Raw genomic sequence first — 17,892 nt, 5'->3', positions numbered from 1 at the left:
GAAGTTCTGTTCTGCTGCTCTGAATGCATTAACTGCAAAATAGGATAATACTTAAACAATGTAGTCCCAAAGATTTCCTCCCATTCTGTGCTTTGGCCATCTGCCTACATCAGAAGGAAATCTGCTCATGCTGTTTAATCCAAAACTAAAAGATCCATCAGTTGATGAAATGTGCAATCCAAATCTTTCCTCACTGCTGTACTATTTAAGATCTTTGGAAAGCCAAATTATGGAACCAGGAATGCTACTTCCAAGGAAATATTTACCAGGTGTTACAGTCAACGTTGATCTTTTCCCCAGGCTTATACATGGCTTCATTGTGAATACATGGACATTCCTCTTCAGGAATACAACCACCATTCCCATCTAACACAAGCCCAGCTGGGCACACGCAGCCAGATATACATTGTGTGCTATACTGGAAAAGTCAAGAGGAAGATATGATTTCAGAATGAAATAATCACAGTAGAAAAAGGAAGATTAAATTCTCATAAAATGTCTTTATATGGTCTTATTTCTTAATGGCAGCTTAAATGGGAGAGGATTACAAAGTGCTTACAGGACAACGGAACAAAAAGGAAGTTATTTGCCATTGATTTAATAGAATATAAATCTGTTAAAGATAAATGTTTTATGTATGCCAATCCTGATTGTTCTGCTGGAGTCTGTGAAATTTGAAATACGTTAATCTTAAGTCTTACTCTGTGTTAGCTGAAGAAGCCTTGCACTTTGTAGTGGGTGATTTGTGATTGAACGGAGCTTTAAAAGGAAAATAACTAATATTTTTTTCAGTTTGGCTGAGTTACATTGAAATGTGTTTATCTCATATGGTACTTATTTGCGAAATGGCTTGTGGCTACCATGCACCTAGCCGGAGAAATATAATTAGATGTGCAAGAAGTTCACAATTGCATCAAGGTATGAGAAAGAATTATTTCTCCTAGCCAGTTTATAGCCAGCAATTTTCTCCTAAAGAAGTAAAATGCATGGCAGAGCCTTAGATATTTTCACTACTAATTACTATTACCTGCATTAGCTGAAGAAAGGTAGATACTAATCTTATGAATTAAGTGGATGTTACTTTATTATATTTTGGTTTAAGGGTCCCGTTGTTAATGCTTCATAACATGGTTTTAGGCTTTTGCTACAAGAACAAAGTATCTGTGTTGTAGATTTGAAGATAGATCAATTACATTGGCACCAAGAGCACAGACAAAACCTGGAAGCACCATTTCATCCAGCCATGTGTCCTGGTTTCGGCTGGAATAGAGTTCATTTTCTTCCCAGTAGCTGGTATAGTGCTGTGTTTTGGACTTAGTATGAGAATAATGTTGATAACACACTGATGTTTTAGTTGTTGCTAAGTAATGTTTAGCAAAAGTCAAAGACTTTTCACCTTCCCATGCTCTGCCAGGTGCACAAGAAACTGGGAGGGAGCATAGCCAGGACAGCTGACCTAAACTGGCCAACAGAGTATTCCATACCATATGATATCATGCTGGGGGGTTGACTGGGGAGCAGTGACCGCTGCTCAGGAACTGGCTGGGTATCAGTTGGCAGGTGGTGAGCAATTGTATTGTGCATCACTTATTTTGTATATTCTATCATCATTATTATTATTTTCCCTCCCTTTTCTGTTCTATTAAACTGTCTTTATCTCAATCCACAAATTTTACTTCTTTTTTTCCCAATTCTCTCCCCCATCCCACTGGGAGGGGAGTGAGTGAGCAGCTGTATGGTGTTTAGCTGCCAGCTGGGGCTAAACCACGACACCATGACATACTCACACACTGCATATCCAGCGTCTGGCAACTTTTTTGGCATTCTGCTCCAATTGTTCCTACAGTGAAGTTTCTACAGTTGAAGTAGACCATGGGAGATTCACAGACTAGAGGAAGGAAAGAAGTGAGAGCAGTAAGAAATGGCACAGTGTTTATCCCAGAGCTGTAGCCATTAAAACAATCTAGAAATTCTTTGGAAATCCCATGCTTCAGTTAGTAGGGATTGCTGTCCCTATTCAATCTGCTAAATAGATTCATTTCAGAGCACTGAATTCCCAGAAAAAAACCCACAGAATTTCAGAAAAAATCTTTATGAGAAGAGGTCTTATCATTAATCTAGGTTCACTCCTGCCTTTTATGATAACAGTTGCACTGTAACTAAATGAGAAATACTTCTATTATTTAAAAATCCATTAAGAAAAATCAATTCTAGAAACTATTTCTGTCCAAAACCTGGCACAGAGAAAAAGGTAAGTGGAATTTGTTTTTTTTACCTGGAGTTGGATTGGGTGCTCCAATGCAATTCAGTCTTCCCTGGATGCAAGTGCTGTAAGAGAGGGAAAAACATTTTTCTTTCCTCTCAAACCATGTATCGAGACTGAGAGCTACTTCTCATCAAGTCTCAGAATTTTCGAAGGAATTCCAGAATGCTTTTTTGCAGTCTCAGAAGAGAATTTCCCTCAATACTGCTACCAGTGCTGCTTTCATATGATATCCATTATCGCTTAACAGGAAAAATCATAGATTGAAATGAGTGTATGTCTCTGCTTGTTACTTACTTTCTCATAAGATTTCTCCTTGCTGGTGTTGTCATAACTTTATGCTTGAAAAATCATGGAATTAAATAGAAAATGCACCTAAATACAATAGCTGTATCAATCTGGAAATATCATAGAATCACGTAGGTTGGAAAAGACCCTTAAGATCATCAAGTCCAACCGTGAACGTAGCACTGCCAAGTCCACCACTAAGCCATGTCCCTAAACACCGCATCTACACGTCTTTTAAATACCTCCAGGGATGGGGACTCAACCGCTTCCTTGGGCAGCCTGTTCCAAGGCTTGACCACTCTTTCAGCAAAGAAATTTTTCCTAATCTAAAGTCCAACTTGAGGCCATTTCCTCTCGTACTATCGCTTGTTACTTGGGAGAAGAGACCAACCCCCACCTCGCTACAACCTCCTTTCAGGTAGTTGTAGAGCGCGATGAGGTCTCCCCTCAGCCTCCTCTTCTCCAGGCTAAACAACCCCAGTTCCCTCACCCACTCCCCAGTCAGGCTTGTGCTCCAGGCCCTTCACCAGCTTCGTTGCCCTTCTCTGGGCACGCTCCAGCACCTCCATGTCCTTCTTGTGGTGAGGGGCCCAACACTGAACACAGGATTCGAGGTACGGCCTCACCAGTGCCCAGTACAGGGGCACGATCACCTCCCTGCTCCTGCTGGCCACACCAGTTCTGATACAGGCCAGGATGCTCTTGGCCTTCTTGGCCACCTGGGCACACTGCCGGCTCATGTTCAGCTGCTGTCGACCAGCACCCCCAGGTCCTTTTCCTCCGGGCAGCTTTCCAGCCGCTCTTCCCCAAGCCTGTAGCGTTGCCTGGGGTTGTTGTGACCCAAGTGCAGGACCCGGCACTTGGCCTTGTTGAACCTCATGAATTGGCCTCGGCTCATCGATCCAGCCTGTCCAGGTCCCTCTGCAGAGCCTTCCCACCCTCCAGCAGATCAACACTCGCGCCCAGCTTGGTGTCATCTGCAAACTGACTGAGGGAGCACTCGATCCCCTCGTCCAGATCATTGATAAAGATATTGAACAGAACTGGCCCCAGTACTGCTCCCTGTCCCTGTCTTCCAGCTCAGGGGAATATGTACCATTCTTAAAAGTTGAAAATAAAGTTGAAAAAAATGAGAGAGCATTGTATTGAAATTCAGGCAAGGCGGGGTGAGACCAGTTTAAATGTAGCAGATTTTAATGAGAAAATATATATACTATTGCTTGAGTGTTTTGCAAAAGATTCACTTACCATACAAGGCCATTTTCATGTACAACTTCTCCAAACGGTATGGGAGATCCTCTGTAGTAGCAGGGGCATTCATTAGCAGGCACACATTTGCCACTCTCATCCATGTAGGTTCCGTTTACGCAGGTGCAGCCATCAACTGGGACAAACTTAATGTTGCATGTGACATCAGGCTCACTAAGAGACCGACAAGTGGGTTGACAGGAAGAGATGATATAGCTGTAGCTTAGGGATTTGGGACATGAGGTGGTGTATTTTGCTTGAGAGAGGAAAATAGAACAGGTTTGTTAATTCCAGATGGTAATTTCTGGTGGGAAAAAAGAAACCATAGGCAGTAGAAATAACATGTAAACAATACTGTACACCTCTGCCTATGTTGCATCTCTCATGTAAATGTATTTCTGAATACTTGCAGAGTTAGACCTGAAAAGTTACTGTACATGTGGAATAAGTGATGTATGCAAAGAAGAAAATATTTTTTCAAATGAAATTTTGGAAAGAAACCTCCATTTGGTGCTGCCATTCATTGCCAAGACTTCTAAACCTTTTGAAGTACGAGACAAGGTGTGTCCTTGAATGTCTCCTGGTATGCTGAAAACAGACCTACTGGATCAGTGGAACCCAGCATGCAGCTTTAGAGACCTTTCATTAGCAAGTGTTCTGGTTAGTATTACTAGTACTGTTATTCTAATATGTCACATTTTCTCTACAATAGGTTGTGATACATAAAGCTGTAGTGAAGTTCAAAGAAGTTGCACAGAAACAGGTGGAGACACTTCCATAACAGCAGTCTCTTTCCTAAGCAAGCTACATTTCCCATCTATTCATATTCACTCTTGCTTGCAATGGATTGATTCTAAGGGAACAGCAAAGAATTATTTCTGGGAGTGCACTTAACACAATCCCTTCCTCAACACTTACTATATTTGTCTAGAAATCAATATAAAATAATCTCTGATCAGCATTTTTTACTGATGTGTGTTCTTAGGAAAGTGGATAGTTAAGAGTACTTACAGCAGACATCAGTCCTCCATCCACGCAGCTGGATTCCTTTTGCAGCACAAGCTCTCACATAGGAAGACAGGGCTGCACACAGGCAGTCCTCACTATTTTCACAGTTACATGTGTCAAACATGCAGTTCTAAGAAAAATAAAGATAAATAACATGCAGAGAAAAATAAAGTCTCAACACTGGTAATATTGTCAATCTAAAAAAAATGAACTTCATCTTTCTGGTCTTATGCACTAATCCTTCTTCAGATATGCTCGCTCATAGACACCACTAACATAGCTTTATCACTTTCCAGCCTTTGGCTAAGTTTCCTGGCAGGGGAGAATGAAAGTAATGGAAATTCAGTCAGTGTCTGCAGTTATTATTGGGAAATAGTGGTCTCAAAGTCTGTTATACAGTTAACAGCTTCATGTTCCTCTGAACCATATTTACAAATATGCTGCAAAATAGCATACAAAGCTCTATTCACAGCACGCAGTCTGGACACGTCATTTCACCAGTGTCCATACCTGGATGATTCATAGTGAGAACAGATTGGCAACACATTGATAGCAGGATGATGATGCTTAGCTAACGGGCTTTCTGTGCCAACTAGTTATTAATGAGATACGAGGCTGATGAGACAATTCACTGATATTCAAACAAGCATTTGACATGCCTTTACAGACAATTTCTCCTACATATGTATATGCATCCAGGAATAAACAGCTGCCTTTTCATTTGCAAGCAAATCAGGATCTTAAAGCCAGGACTGGCAATTGAAATAAGGTAATGTTACAACACAAACAGAAACACATGTTGAAAGAAGGAAGTGCTGCCATACAGAAATGAAAATACAGGTATTGCGTAAGACAAGAGATATCTCTGGAACAGTCCTTTTCTGGTAGCTAGTTGTAATGATCCTATTTCTATTGTTTCTAAAGGGAAAAACAGTCTAACAAAGTACCATGTGGTAAACAGAGGGATTCACTGCATAGTGACAGTCAGCAAAAGGTCCTTTGCTGTCAGTTAGTAGTCCACACCAATGCTGAGCATATTTTTCTGTGAAGAGAACAAACAATAGAAATGCACATTACTCTCTGTATTTCATTTGTCACAAAAACACACTGCCCAGGTCTATGAAGCCAGTTCTGAAATTATATCAAATCTCTCCTTCTCCTGTCTTTTTTTCACTCAGCTTGTGGGCTAAGGTTCCTAAAACCAAAGAAGAGGACTTGCTGAAGGGGATGAATAAAAGATTTCCAAAGATACTCCTACTACCCACTCCTCTGACACCAAGTTATCAGCTTAGATATCCTCTCTGTTTTCAACAACCATACAGTTTCCTTCAGCTATATTTCTATGACTCTGCCTTTACTTTGTTACTTATCCCTAGTGCTTTCATTTTGAATATTTGTTTCTGATTTCAGATGTATGTTTTTACCAAGTATATAAGTCTTTATTCTCTTTTGTTTGTTACCAATGGATGTTTTTTCCTTAGCAGTAAGCAAAAAAAAAATAGAAAAAATTCTAAGAAGCACGCACCGTTATCAATGCTGAGTGCGCAAGGGTTCTCAAAACTGCGCTGGATATTAGGGCATGAAGCCTGAGTTCTCCACGTATTAGCAAATGCTGTTGCTGTTCCTTCAATTATTCCACTTATGGCCTTGAAGTCATCAGTTTGGATATTATTGAAATTTCCACAGAGACCTGTTGAAAACCAATGAAAAGTTTATACTGCTCGTACTAGACAAAAGACATTAATCAAGATGTTCTTATATTTCATTCACTTACCGCAGGTCTGGTTTTTGAAAATAGGATCCAGTCGCACAAATACTTGCATGATGGGTATGATTTGGATTTCAAGGTGGACGCCAAAGTTTGTCTGCATGATGATGAAGAATGATGAAGGTCTGAACACGGTGACATTAGCTACAGATGAAAAAAAGAATGATCACTTTCTGAATGAGGTCGAATGCTGGAAACAGTGCATCATTATACTATTCTTCCTGAATTTCTATCGCAATTGTTGCAAATTCTGTGATGAAATAAAGCCAATCTTTATGAAAATGAATCAGAAATATAAATCAAAATTTACAGTTCAGAATTCGCTTGTAGCTACCAAGTTGTTAACATTATTTGCTGTCTCAACATTAAGCAGTTGGAGATTACTCTTTCCAAAAGAGTAAGAAGGAAAAACTGTATGGCACTGAGCATTAAAAAGAATACTTCTATTTTTGTTTCTAAGCTTGTGCAGCATACATGGGAGCTCTCACTCTGCTGGAGAGGGAAACTAAGCAGATCTGGAGGCCAGAGATATTGCATAGAATCATTAGTTATTGAGACAGAGAGAAAAAAATCAAATTTCTGTCTATGGAAGCGTGAGCACAGGGGTGGTAAGTTAAAAAAAAAAAAAGAGGTAGAAGAGGTAAACAAATGTCTTCTGTGTTCAATTTTGGGCAGTGAGAAGGCAGTAAACCTTACAGTGATCAAATCAGGAGAGTGTAAATGCTGTTTGCTTCTGTTTGAACTCTTGCCTATGCTTGTACTGTCTCCCATTTCTTTATGCCACCACACTTCCCATTTCTACTGCAAAAACACTTGTGTGACTCAGGAAATATCCCAAAGAGAACTGAGTTGTGAACATGCAAGTTCTGAACAACTCACAGTCCTTTTATCTTCCATACTTTAAGAAAATAAACAGGTGTGGAGTTGAAGTTCTGAGCTTATTGCTCATGGACTGTTAGAGAAAAAAATACCTGCTGAGATGGGCAGCTGGGTGTAGATCGAGTTCACAAACACACCACCATCAGGTTTGACCTCAATGAGCTGATAAGAAAGAGAAACAAGAGGCAAATGTGTGAAGGATAACTATAGTTCAAAGAGTAATAATGGTGATGACTCCAGTGATATTAATTAAAAAGATATAAAATAAAAAAAGTAGTTTTTTGTGATTTCACCTCCTCCCTCTTTCCACTTTGTACACTTTACTAATTTTCTCTGCCATAAAATAATTATTTTTAAAGAGACTTTCTCAACTCCTTAGGGAATTACATCATCCTGGTTTCTTTGAACACATCTTTGTGATGAATTACATCCCTTACTGTTGTACTTGTAGTTTCTAACCTAAAAGCTCGTGATTTTTCCATCTAATTGGCAGAGAAAATAGCTTTTTTCTGCTTTGTGAGTACAATGCTTTTCTTAATGAACTTCCACAAAGCCAAATTTACAGCTGATCTGATTTTCATAACAAAATCAATTTCTTTTCACTTGATTAAAAATAACATGTGCTTATTGCATATGCTGACCATTTGAGAGAGAAATGCAGTTCCCTGACTGATTAAGGCCTAGCTCCTTTGCTCCTCGTATTTTTAACAGTTGTTTCCCATGCTTATTTTGCATTCTTACAGTTTGTCCTTTATTCATGTTGAGGGTCACTGTCTTTAAACATGTCTCAGTGTCTGTTAGGCCACATTTGCGTAGTTCTACCAGGATGGTGAATGTTTCATCCTTACAGTGCTGAAAGAAAATGCCAACAATTATTTCATGAAAGGCTAATTACAGAAGCTTTCTCTGTAAAATTTTCTCTCAACTCTGAAAAAACATTTCTGTTTCTGGAGAAGATCCAGACTCTCCCAAATCCCAGGCCTTCTTTTGCCTAAGATTCAGTTTTGCCTTTTGCAATGATTAGGAACAACGAGAGAATTAGAATCTGGTTTTGCATTTTATTGATGATATACATATTTGGAGTTTTTGTTCATGCCCACTTCCAATGTTTGATTCAATTCTAGTGTATCTCTCATCTTTCTGTAGCAGGTATCAATGCTACACAAAAATTTCAGATAAAACATTTTTCAGGAGAACAGTAATATACAGAATTTTTTTTTTACTGAATTGTGCAGATGGGGAAAAAGGAAAGCAAAGAGCAAACAGAAGAAGACCCTAAAAGATCAAAACATTTCACTTGCACATTGCTGTAATTAAGTATTTTTATTATAATTTTTAATTTTTCTATTTGTTTTGACTTATTTTTAAATCTGTTTAAAAATGTTCAAAACCTAAATGAAATGTTTCAGTTGACTTGAACTGATTTTCTGTATTTGAACTTCCCAGAAATGAAACAAAAATATTAGTCTTATAAATTAAAAAAATTTTTTTTTCAGAACTGTTAGTGTAATTTTTCAGACTTGTACCATTTGGCCCGATACCATATAATACAGTAACAGGGCAAAAATAATGCAACTCAGTAAGAAAGCTGGGTTAATCACACTGAAGAATGTAGACTAAGCAAGTTCTTAAAAAAGGCAATGCTCTTCAGCAATTACTACGTCACAGAACTGGAAATTCCCCAGTAAATACCATATGCTGTTGCATGACATCCTAATAGTTAACTGATGATTGTCATTTGAATGGCAGCATATGTTCTAGTAAACATCTGGCTAAGTGAGAGGCAATTTAACGTCTGTATGTCAAAAGAAGTAAGTTTCAAAAGCTTTGATTGAGATCATCTTTTCTTTCTATAAATGTATAAGGCTTTATGACCTAGTAATACCTGACTCCCACCTTAGAAAGGACATAAGTGCAGTCTCCATGGTGATCGTAGTGTTTTTTATCATACGTGGAAATGTGCGAACCTCCCTCTACTGAACATGTTCCTGGGCATGACATGTCTTGGCAACTCCACTGGCCTCCATTACAAGTACTGGAAGAGAGAGAATAAAGTTAGCTGAAATCAGTAACAGTGGTCCAGAGTAAAAGGAATTACAGTGACATTAGGTTCAACTATTTTGCTACTGTTTTTCCCTTCAAGCTGTAGTTTGACACACAGTAGATCTAGGTTTAAGACGTTCCAAAACATTGTGAACATGCGTAAAAGGAATGACTCTGGTATGCATTCACTTTGCTTATTTAATTATTTTCCTTTCTTTGAACGGGTGAACTCTCCAGCAACAGGTATTGGATGAGTAATTACTTGTTTTTTGCAGCTAACATAAAGCACAATGACAAATGAAAATCTCTTCTGTTTTCTTATACAAATGTATCAGAAACTAACAGAAATGTAACTCCACGTCTACTCCTGAGGCAGAGCGTATCTGTTTTCTAGGGTGATGTGGTAGTGCACAGGTACAGGATCAATAATTGTGAAATCGAGGTTGTATTGTGTCATCCAGAGAAAATAAATATTTGCAAATACATATATGACTGCAACTTCATTCCCCTTAGAGAAGTCCAAATGTTTGAACAAAATAAACAAAGAGGAAGCATTTTAATTGAATGGTGAGAAATTTAAACATTGTAAATCCTTGCTTTGATCACCTTGAGATAAAGTGCAAAGCTAGTTAAGGCTATTGCTAAATAAAACAAAGAATGTTCTTTAGGGATATTTTGGAACTGCAGCGGTCAGTTAAATACACATATCAATTACCAATGATGCAATTGCATATAATAAACCATTAAACTCATTAAATATATGAGAGGAAATAGTAAGTTAGAAAGGTAACAAAGGTTACCAGGAATGGCACTGCTCTGAAAAAGAAGTTCCTGTAGCATAGGTGTTGCCATTGTAAATACAGGAGCACTGCTGATGGGGAATGCAGCCAGAATTGTTGATGTCATCAAATACAGTCCCTAGATTAAAAAAAAAAGACAAAACCTTGATCAATTAAACAGGCATTTCCTAGACACCATTTTTGTTTGTTACAAATCCTAAATATCATCTTAGAGACAGATCTGCAGCTGTTGTGAATGGATATACCTATGCTGAGGACAGTAGAACTATGGCAATTTGCACAGTGAAGGATTCAACCTTTGTATTCTTAAATTCCACATGTTTTGAAAGAGGGACTTATTGTAACACAGGTGGCTTGTTGAGAGACTGGTCTTGATCTGTTTGTTGTTCTGCTTTCCAGCTTTCTGAATATTGCATATGTATTGGCAATTAATTCAGATATCTTTTCTCAGCTGAGACATGACAAATGCTTGTCACTTGCAGCTGTGAAAAATGCGAATACAGGAGGCTTAAACCCCATGGAACCTGCCCAAATCCTACAGGTAAGCTGTTGATGTTTGAGATCAGAGATATGAGTACATAAGGACTTGCCTGAGGGGCAGAAACAACCATCCATACAGTGTTCTTCACAAAACTGAGATCGTTCAGGATTGGTGCATGTGTCAGCACAGGGGGAGCTGCACTCCTGGTACTGCATGTTGTAAGGACACTTCTTGGCTGAAATTTTAAAGGAGGAGAGAATTTTTTTCAGTCAAAAGTATTTCTAGTTTGCTGTACATGAAAATATTAATATTCATTTAAGTTTTTCAGCTAGAGTAAAGCCACGCTAAACTGCAGATCCACTGCCAGCTCTCAAAATGTGCAAATGTAGTCACCTAGATCCATATTTTACAGTTGAGATATGCTTTCCATGACTGTCTGGTGCTGAACTGGCTCAATGACTGAGGATTTCTGGGGACAGCAAGATAATGACCCCACAAAGTCAGCAAGGCCTATGTTTCTACTGAAGGCACCCTTCTCTTGAACACCTGTATTACTAGTGAAATGTAAGACTTAAGTTTCTAAAGCTTTAGTATATTTGCATTTTTCAGATACCATTGGAGGGGCAAATAGTACCTCATGGGGGGTTTTTCTGGGGGAAATACTGGTGACAGTATCAACAGCTACACCCCATAATCTAGTATGTGTTTAATTCAGTGCAAATCTCTATGAAGACTACAGTGGTGCAAACTCCCCACTACCAAGCGAGAGGAGATAAATAAGTGCTTAACCAGTCAAACACCTGTGAAGACCCAGTCAGTTAATAATTGAGAATAAAAAATGCTGTAGCCACCATGAGAACAGGAGAGAAACAAGAATACAAGCAAACAAGTACGCCTCATTCTTTCTCCTTGTTTCTCCTTTATTTGCCTACTTTACTGTCCCAGTTAATTAAATAACACTTTGACTCTCAATTAGAGTATCCATGTAAATGTTTGATAGTGTTTAATCCAGTTTGCATCAAAACCCTTAGCTCTTTTGCTGAAGTCTTCATGCTGGAACTTGTACATCAGAACCCTCTGGAGAATACAATCTTGAATGGCCTGTAATTTCTCATGCATCCTCAGCACCATTTGAGAGCTTGTTGTTTGTTAGTTACCAAGCATAAAGTAAGGCTATCCCCAGTGATACTTACGGCACAGTTTTGAGGTTCTCCAGTTCAGAGGATGCCCACCAGCATGAGCACACTGCCGGGAGTATTCAGCAAAGGTGTCACAGATACATGAAGCGTTTTTAGACTCTTCAGAGTGGCACAAGTCATCTTGGCAAGCCATAATGTACTCTCTAACATCAACTAGGTCATTACACTCTGCAAATGCAGAGCTGGTCAATGTCTTCTGGCATATGTCCTTGGGAGAAAAAAAAATTAAACAACTTCCAGAAAATAGAAAGGAGCAATTTTTTGGTATTGTTACTTTGTATAATTATTCTTTGACAGAATCTTATATCCCTCTTCAAGTTGCTGTTGCCCGAGGGCTTTTCCTGTTGACCCATCTGGAGCTGTAGAAAGGTACAGATAAATTTGAAAGAAAAATAAAAGAATAGTCAAAAGATCCTTACAGAATTATCAGTGCAATTATCTGGCGGGGTAGAAGTGGAGTCTTCACAGTGTTCTGTTGGCCCATCCATTTTCTGCATATTCCCAAACTGCAAGGCTGTCATCTTAATATCTGTACAAAAGAAGTTTAATAATGAAGGTTGAGGTTTTTTTTCAGTGCAACTGCCTGTTATCTTTTTCTCCACTCAAGAATTCTGCTCAAGACTGGCCAAGGCAGCTAGTTCCCTTAAGTCTTTAAATTTGATCATCATCCCTTCCAAAAGAAGCACTACATCATTGTCTCAATTTACTTTGCACAGCACCATGGAAAAAGTAAACATTAGAAAACAATTCTCAGCCTATTACATCTAGATGCAAACTAAGATTTTTACCAGAAAAATAACAAACTGTTTTCAGATTATATTGAGCCCATCCAGGGAAGAGAGAAAAGAATCTAAACAGGGATTTGGACAATGGAGACTGCGTGAGACAAGATTTAGGAAAAAGCTCAAACTGGGAATAGATAAAATGATGAAGATAAGATCTTATAAAGATTATGCAATTCAGCAGCCAAATGTGGATATACAATTTTTAAGATAGAAATGAAACAATAAATATACTGACTAGACAATATAATTGCCTTTTGTTTTATTGAATATATTTCTGTATTTATTTATGTTATTAGTGAAAATCTGACTCATTTTTATGGGGTTAGCTGATTAGGTAGATAAAACCATGGCATACAAGAAATATGCAATCAGTTGTTAGCACCAGTACTATATTTATACTTAAAGTATCAAATCATGTTATCTGATCTCTGTACTACATATTTTTCAACAGAGGTTGAATCATATCTTCTAGGTAAATCATTTAACAGGATAGGAAAGAGGAATGCTGATGATATTAGAGTTAAAAGAATACAAAAAAAGTATGTTGGAGACTCCAGAAACCAATTTTTATTATTTAAAAAACTTACTGTTTGAATAGAATTCATTGTAAACTGGAAGGCCATTGAAGTCCCCGCAAAGTCCACAAGTCTGATTGGCATATTTCTCATTCAATTCCAGCTAAAACGATGGACAGTAAGTTGATAGAAGTCAGTATAAACATTCTAAAATATATTCAAGACCACTCAAAGCACCTGCACCTGCTGCCTTTAAGTATATTTCATCAGATCTGTGTAATTTTATTTAGCAATCTAATTCAAACCTGGGGGATAGAATGAAGAATTGGCTTGGATTTGATTTACAATGCAGAGTCCAAGCTATTGATGTTATTGATGCAGACTTAAATTTTCTCTTTAATACCTATATTGCTCTCAGCCTCTTTCTCTCTATTCATTCTTCAGAAAGAAAATCAAATCCACAGCAAACATGAAGGCCTAAGGGAGTGAAATTCTGCTAGAAAATGATATTTGAAGGGGTAAGTAGGTCCTATAACAATGCCAATATGTTAATGATATAATGAAAGTGATTTATCACCCTATTTTAAGCAGATTTCTGCTATCCACTAGAAGTAAATCCATGTAATTTTCTTTAGCACTACCTGGATGCAAACCTGTGTTTCTTAAGAAAGAATTGCTCAACAGTATGAGATGGGAAGGCAATAGTAATCCCCTAAACACATAGGGACTGGCCTAATCAAAGATTAGCTCTGCTCTCTGAAGGTATAGACAGGTCCAGGAGCAGTTCTTACCAGCATACTGTCATCTTCATTCCACATTAAGACAATACCCATTTTGCTGGCAACTTTCACATAAATGCTGCTTTTCTCTATTGTAATTCCAGATTGGCTGTATGGCAGTTGAACTCTGGGAAAAGGCAGAAAGGAAGTTAGGTATTTTCTGATCCAGATGTCTGATAAAGAGAAAAAAAAAGGCTTGTGGTATCCAGCATCTGTAAGGATTCTAAAATAATGCAGTTGTGTGGAAAGAAAAGTGATTAAAAAATAAGATGGTCCAACGTCATCAAATATGGATCTGAATTTGGATCCAATCTCTCAGAATTTTTCATCCAAATTTTATTTTTGAGGTAATCTTTAAGGGAAGGATTAAATGTGAAAGGAATTAATAGCAACTTATTCATTATTTATGTTGGTAACATTGTCAGATTTATTGAAGAACACATAATTTTTCCCCCCAAATACACTAAAGTACCTGGCAAGTTTGAAAAAAAGGTCTGTGGTTACCAAACAAGTGTTATGAATAAACTTACCTGTTGCCATCGATCATAACAACATCCTTTGTTAGTTCAACAGCTACGCCTTCAAGTTTCATGGTGATACGGTTGATTGTTGGAGCATTTTCCACCACTATGCGCCTAATTTGGATGTTGAAATCCTCATAGGGAGCGTTGCAATGGGATGCAAAAACATAATTACAGAGCCCAGGGAAGGAGAATATGTCTCCATCAAAGGTCTTGAAGTGGAAGTTGCCCCATGTGCTGCACACGCGACCATTGTGAGCAGGATTGGAAGCTGTGAATTAAAACTAGTTGTAAAAAATGACTTAAAATTCCCAGCTTTAATATGGTGAAAATCAACTTGTCCAAAGCTTCATTTTGTCATTGAATAGTTTTTGCCTGCCTACCTTCATTTGTTATTTTCTGTCCACCTATCCATTATAAAAATGTGTATTCATTCTTCAATCATCTTATATCTTACTCATCTTATATATCCCTATAAATGGTTATAGCTATGTTCAGCTAGAGTTTTATTAGTTGTCCACATTTCAGCTAAGAGTACAGTTCAATATTGTTTCTTAACCACCCCCTTTCTCCTCTTAGTAATCCATGACTTCCTTTACCAGCGCCTTTCCCTATTTGTAATAGATTCCTCTGTCTACATCCCCTAAACCGGAAAACTTATTTTTAACTATTATTAAAATAATTATCAATTATTATTAATTATTATTAATTTCCTTTACTTACATGTTATTACTGGATTTGTCAACATTGGCTGGATGATGTTGACCTTAGATGAAGCTAGAAAAGAGGAAGAAAGAAAACAAAAACTGGTATAACAATACCAAAATTTGCACCTAAAATTGACCTAGAAAGGACTGGAAAGTTAATGTGCCAGATCCAATGAAACAATGTTAAGCCTGTTTTGTTTTACACAGGCTATGGATCAGGTTAAAAGTGCGTACTAAAATTCACATACAAGATAGTTAAATCATAAGAAATTGCTGTCAACTGTGATGATCTGCATTTTCTACCTTTTAATTTTGACCCTTTTATGAAACTCTGTATTGTGTTAGGAGAGGCAGAAATTCACAGCTCTACATATTGGAGTGCTTCAGACATACTGAACATACAAAGGGTTAAGCTGTTACTGTAAGATTGGCCTGTTACTGGTGCAAAAGCATAGTTGCCTTCTCATCACACCTCCTCTGACTAAGGAGGGAATAAAAACTTTAATCATCTGCTTTGCTCTCTGTTTAATATTTTTCTGTTAAGTGGCTGAAAACCCTTAGAAATGACCACAAATCCATTGTACTGGATCATCACAAATCATTACATGGTAAAAATCAATGAAGTTGGGTTGCCGCCTTGATTTCCCAACATCAGTTGCTGACTTTACAGCTTGCAAAAGTGGTCTCATTTCCTTTTTTATAAGGAACCAACATCCTGCATGTATATTCCACTTTGATTTTATGTATACATATTCATGCACATATGCATACAGCCTCTACAAGCACACACCTGTTTTCTTAGTTACCTGTTATTATACAAATATAACCATACTGTGTGTGTTTAGTAATTGGTATCTAATAAAGGTATTACTATTCTTATATAGAAAGAGGCTTGTTAATACACATTTATCTTTATTTGACATTACCAGCAAAACGCTAAGGAGGTTTTTTAGGCATTTTTATTATTTAGTAGAGATGTAACAAATAAACACACATACGAATACGAATACACAGTATAAACGAACGTACTGTTTTGTTTCTGCTGAACAACCTCAGTGTAGTTGCTTCCTGTTTCCTGTTGGGTTTCAGTCTGGGCTCCTATGAAGAAATTGTAAAAAGCATATAAAGTACTGTGTCCTGTATCTGGACTTCTAAAGCAAAGCTTTTAGACAGGATCAAAGGATTCAGATACATCTCTGAAAGACAAAGGGGGCAGTCCTTTATCACATCAGAAAAAATGAAACAGGCCCCCAAAAAAGGTAAAATATAATTATAGAAAGAGACTTTCTGTTACAAATACACAGAGTTTGAAATCCAAATAACATTTCACGTATATCTGTTTTCTTCGTTTCCCTTAAAACTCACTACAAGGGATTGTAGTGACTGGATCACAGCTCTTATTTCACTGCTGCACTAAATATCACTAATATGTGAAAAAATTACAGGAAAAATTCACAAAACGTAAAAGAGTCATTTATTAAAATTGCTGTGTAGTAGCTAGGTAATAATAAGAAAAGGCACAGAACTGGTTAAAAGAAACAAGAGACTTAGGGCTTGATCCAGTAATGGCTGCAGATATTTATATGCCTGTTTCTTTAGTGCCTAAGCATAGGGCCTTTTCTTCTGGAGCAAATCTAAAGCCTCAATCAGGGATCTAGATTTGCTTTAGAGCTGGATGCAAGAAGGTACCTCTGAGTGATAATACAAGGGCCCATAGCCTGAGCAGTAACCCAGGAGAAGTAACCAAAGAACAAGGTTTCCTGCTTCCCCTATTCTCACTCAGATAGTTCAAACTCATATTTTCTCTGCAGAAAACCTTAAGCATCATACTGTAAGTCTATTTGACCAAGGGTTCCTGCTAACCCACCTGAAGCTGAGACACAGTGCCAAAACCAGTGGGACAGTGACAAAGGGGGAAAAAATAGGCCATGATGATGGGACCACGATTAGGGCACTCAGCTACATCAAAACTGTCTTTTTCCTGTGCCTTGCTTCAAGGATTATTTTTGTACCTCCAGTTAAATGGTTACTGTATCAACTACATAAATTGTCCTCCAGGTGAGTTCTCCTTCCCTCTGTCATGACTCCATGAGTTTTTAATTTCTTTCCATGCATGGTCCAGCAATACCATACCAGAGGAGGTATTGGCAAAGACTTCTGAGAGATGACAAATGTTGACCTGAACAATTTCATGCCTAGAAAAAAATTGACTCTGAGTTCCTAGGTTGGTGCTCTAAGCTCTTGTCTTTTATAAGTGAATACGGCAGGCATTTCCTGTAAAAGAAAAATGGCTACAACTTTATTTTGTAAAGGACTGAATCCTGTCAGCATGTGATAACCGTGCTTGGAACATGTTGACTAACATGTACCTATAACCTGCCAGGTCTAAATCCTCAAAGGATTTAGGTGATGAAAGGACTAATACCTGAATCTTGATCAGGATTATATTAATGAGCACTCTAGGTGTCTAGAGAATTTCTCAGTCAAAGAGGAACTGTCTATGTAATTTAGTCCTAGATTAAGCCCCCTTTTTGCTTATAGAATAGGTGGGAAGAGTTCACTGACTCAGAACTGGATCCATAACACCCATCTCACTGAACAGGGAGCC

General features: G+C 37.9%; 1 protein-coding gene across 1 annotated transcript in view; it reads right to left on the bottom strand.

Annotated features, from left to right (window-relative positions):
• The window catches only part of LOC142088446 (uncharacterized), a 48,960-nt gene that overhangs the window by 21,788 nt on the left and 9,280 nt on the right, over window positions 1-17,892 (bottom strand). Inside the window, exons 2-21 of the mRNA XM_075163829.1 lie at window positions 16,314-16,382; window positions 15,301-15,354; window positions 14,587-14,848; window positions 14,069-14,183; window positions 13,350-13,440; window positions 12,397-12,506; window positions 11,972-12,185; window positions 10,888-11,013; window positions 10,298-10,415; window positions 9,351-9,489; window positions 8,196-8,306; window positions 7,547-7,616; window positions 6,582-6,719; window positions 6,333-6,497; window positions 5,755-5,849; window positions 4,811-4,937; window positions 3,800-4,055; window positions 2,276-2,328; window positions 1,788-1,888; window positions 267-418 (exon numbers count right to left, since the gene is read on the bottom strand). Coding sequence (XP_075019930.1) covers window positions 267-418; window positions 1,788-1,888; window positions 2,276-2,328; window positions 3,800-4,055; window positions 4,811-4,937; window positions 5,755-5,849; window positions 6,333-6,497; window positions 6,582-6,719; window positions 7,547-7,616; window positions 8,196-8,306; window positions 9,351-9,489; window positions 10,298-10,415; window positions 10,888-11,013; window positions 11,972-12,185; window positions 12,397-12,506; window positions 13,350-13,440; window positions 14,069-14,183; window positions 14,587-14,848; window positions 15,301-15,354; window positions 16,314-16,382 — 2,566 coding nt within the window. The remainder of the gene's footprint in view (window positions 1-266; window positions 419-1,787; window positions 1,889-2,275; window positions 2,329-3,799; window positions 4,056-4,810; window positions 4,938-5,754; window positions 5,850-6,332; window positions 6,498-6,581; window positions 6,720-7,546; window positions 7,617-8,195; window positions 8,307-9,350; window positions 9,490-10,297; window positions 10,416-10,887; window positions 11,014-11,971; window positions 12,186-12,396; window positions 12,507-13,349; window positions 13,441-14,068; window positions 14,184-14,586; window positions 14,849-15,300; window positions 15,355-16,313; window positions 16,383-17,892) is intronic.

The sequence above is a fragment of the Calonectris borealis genome, chromosome 14, assembly GCF_964195595.1.
Source record: "Calonectris borealis chromosome 14, bCalBor7.hap1.2, whole genome shotgun sequence".
Taxonomy (NCBI): Eukaryota; Metazoa; Chordata; class Aves; order Procellariiformes; family Procellariidae; genus Calonectris; species Calonectris borealis.
This window is presented reverse-complemented; position numbering and strand designations above follow the sequence as displayed.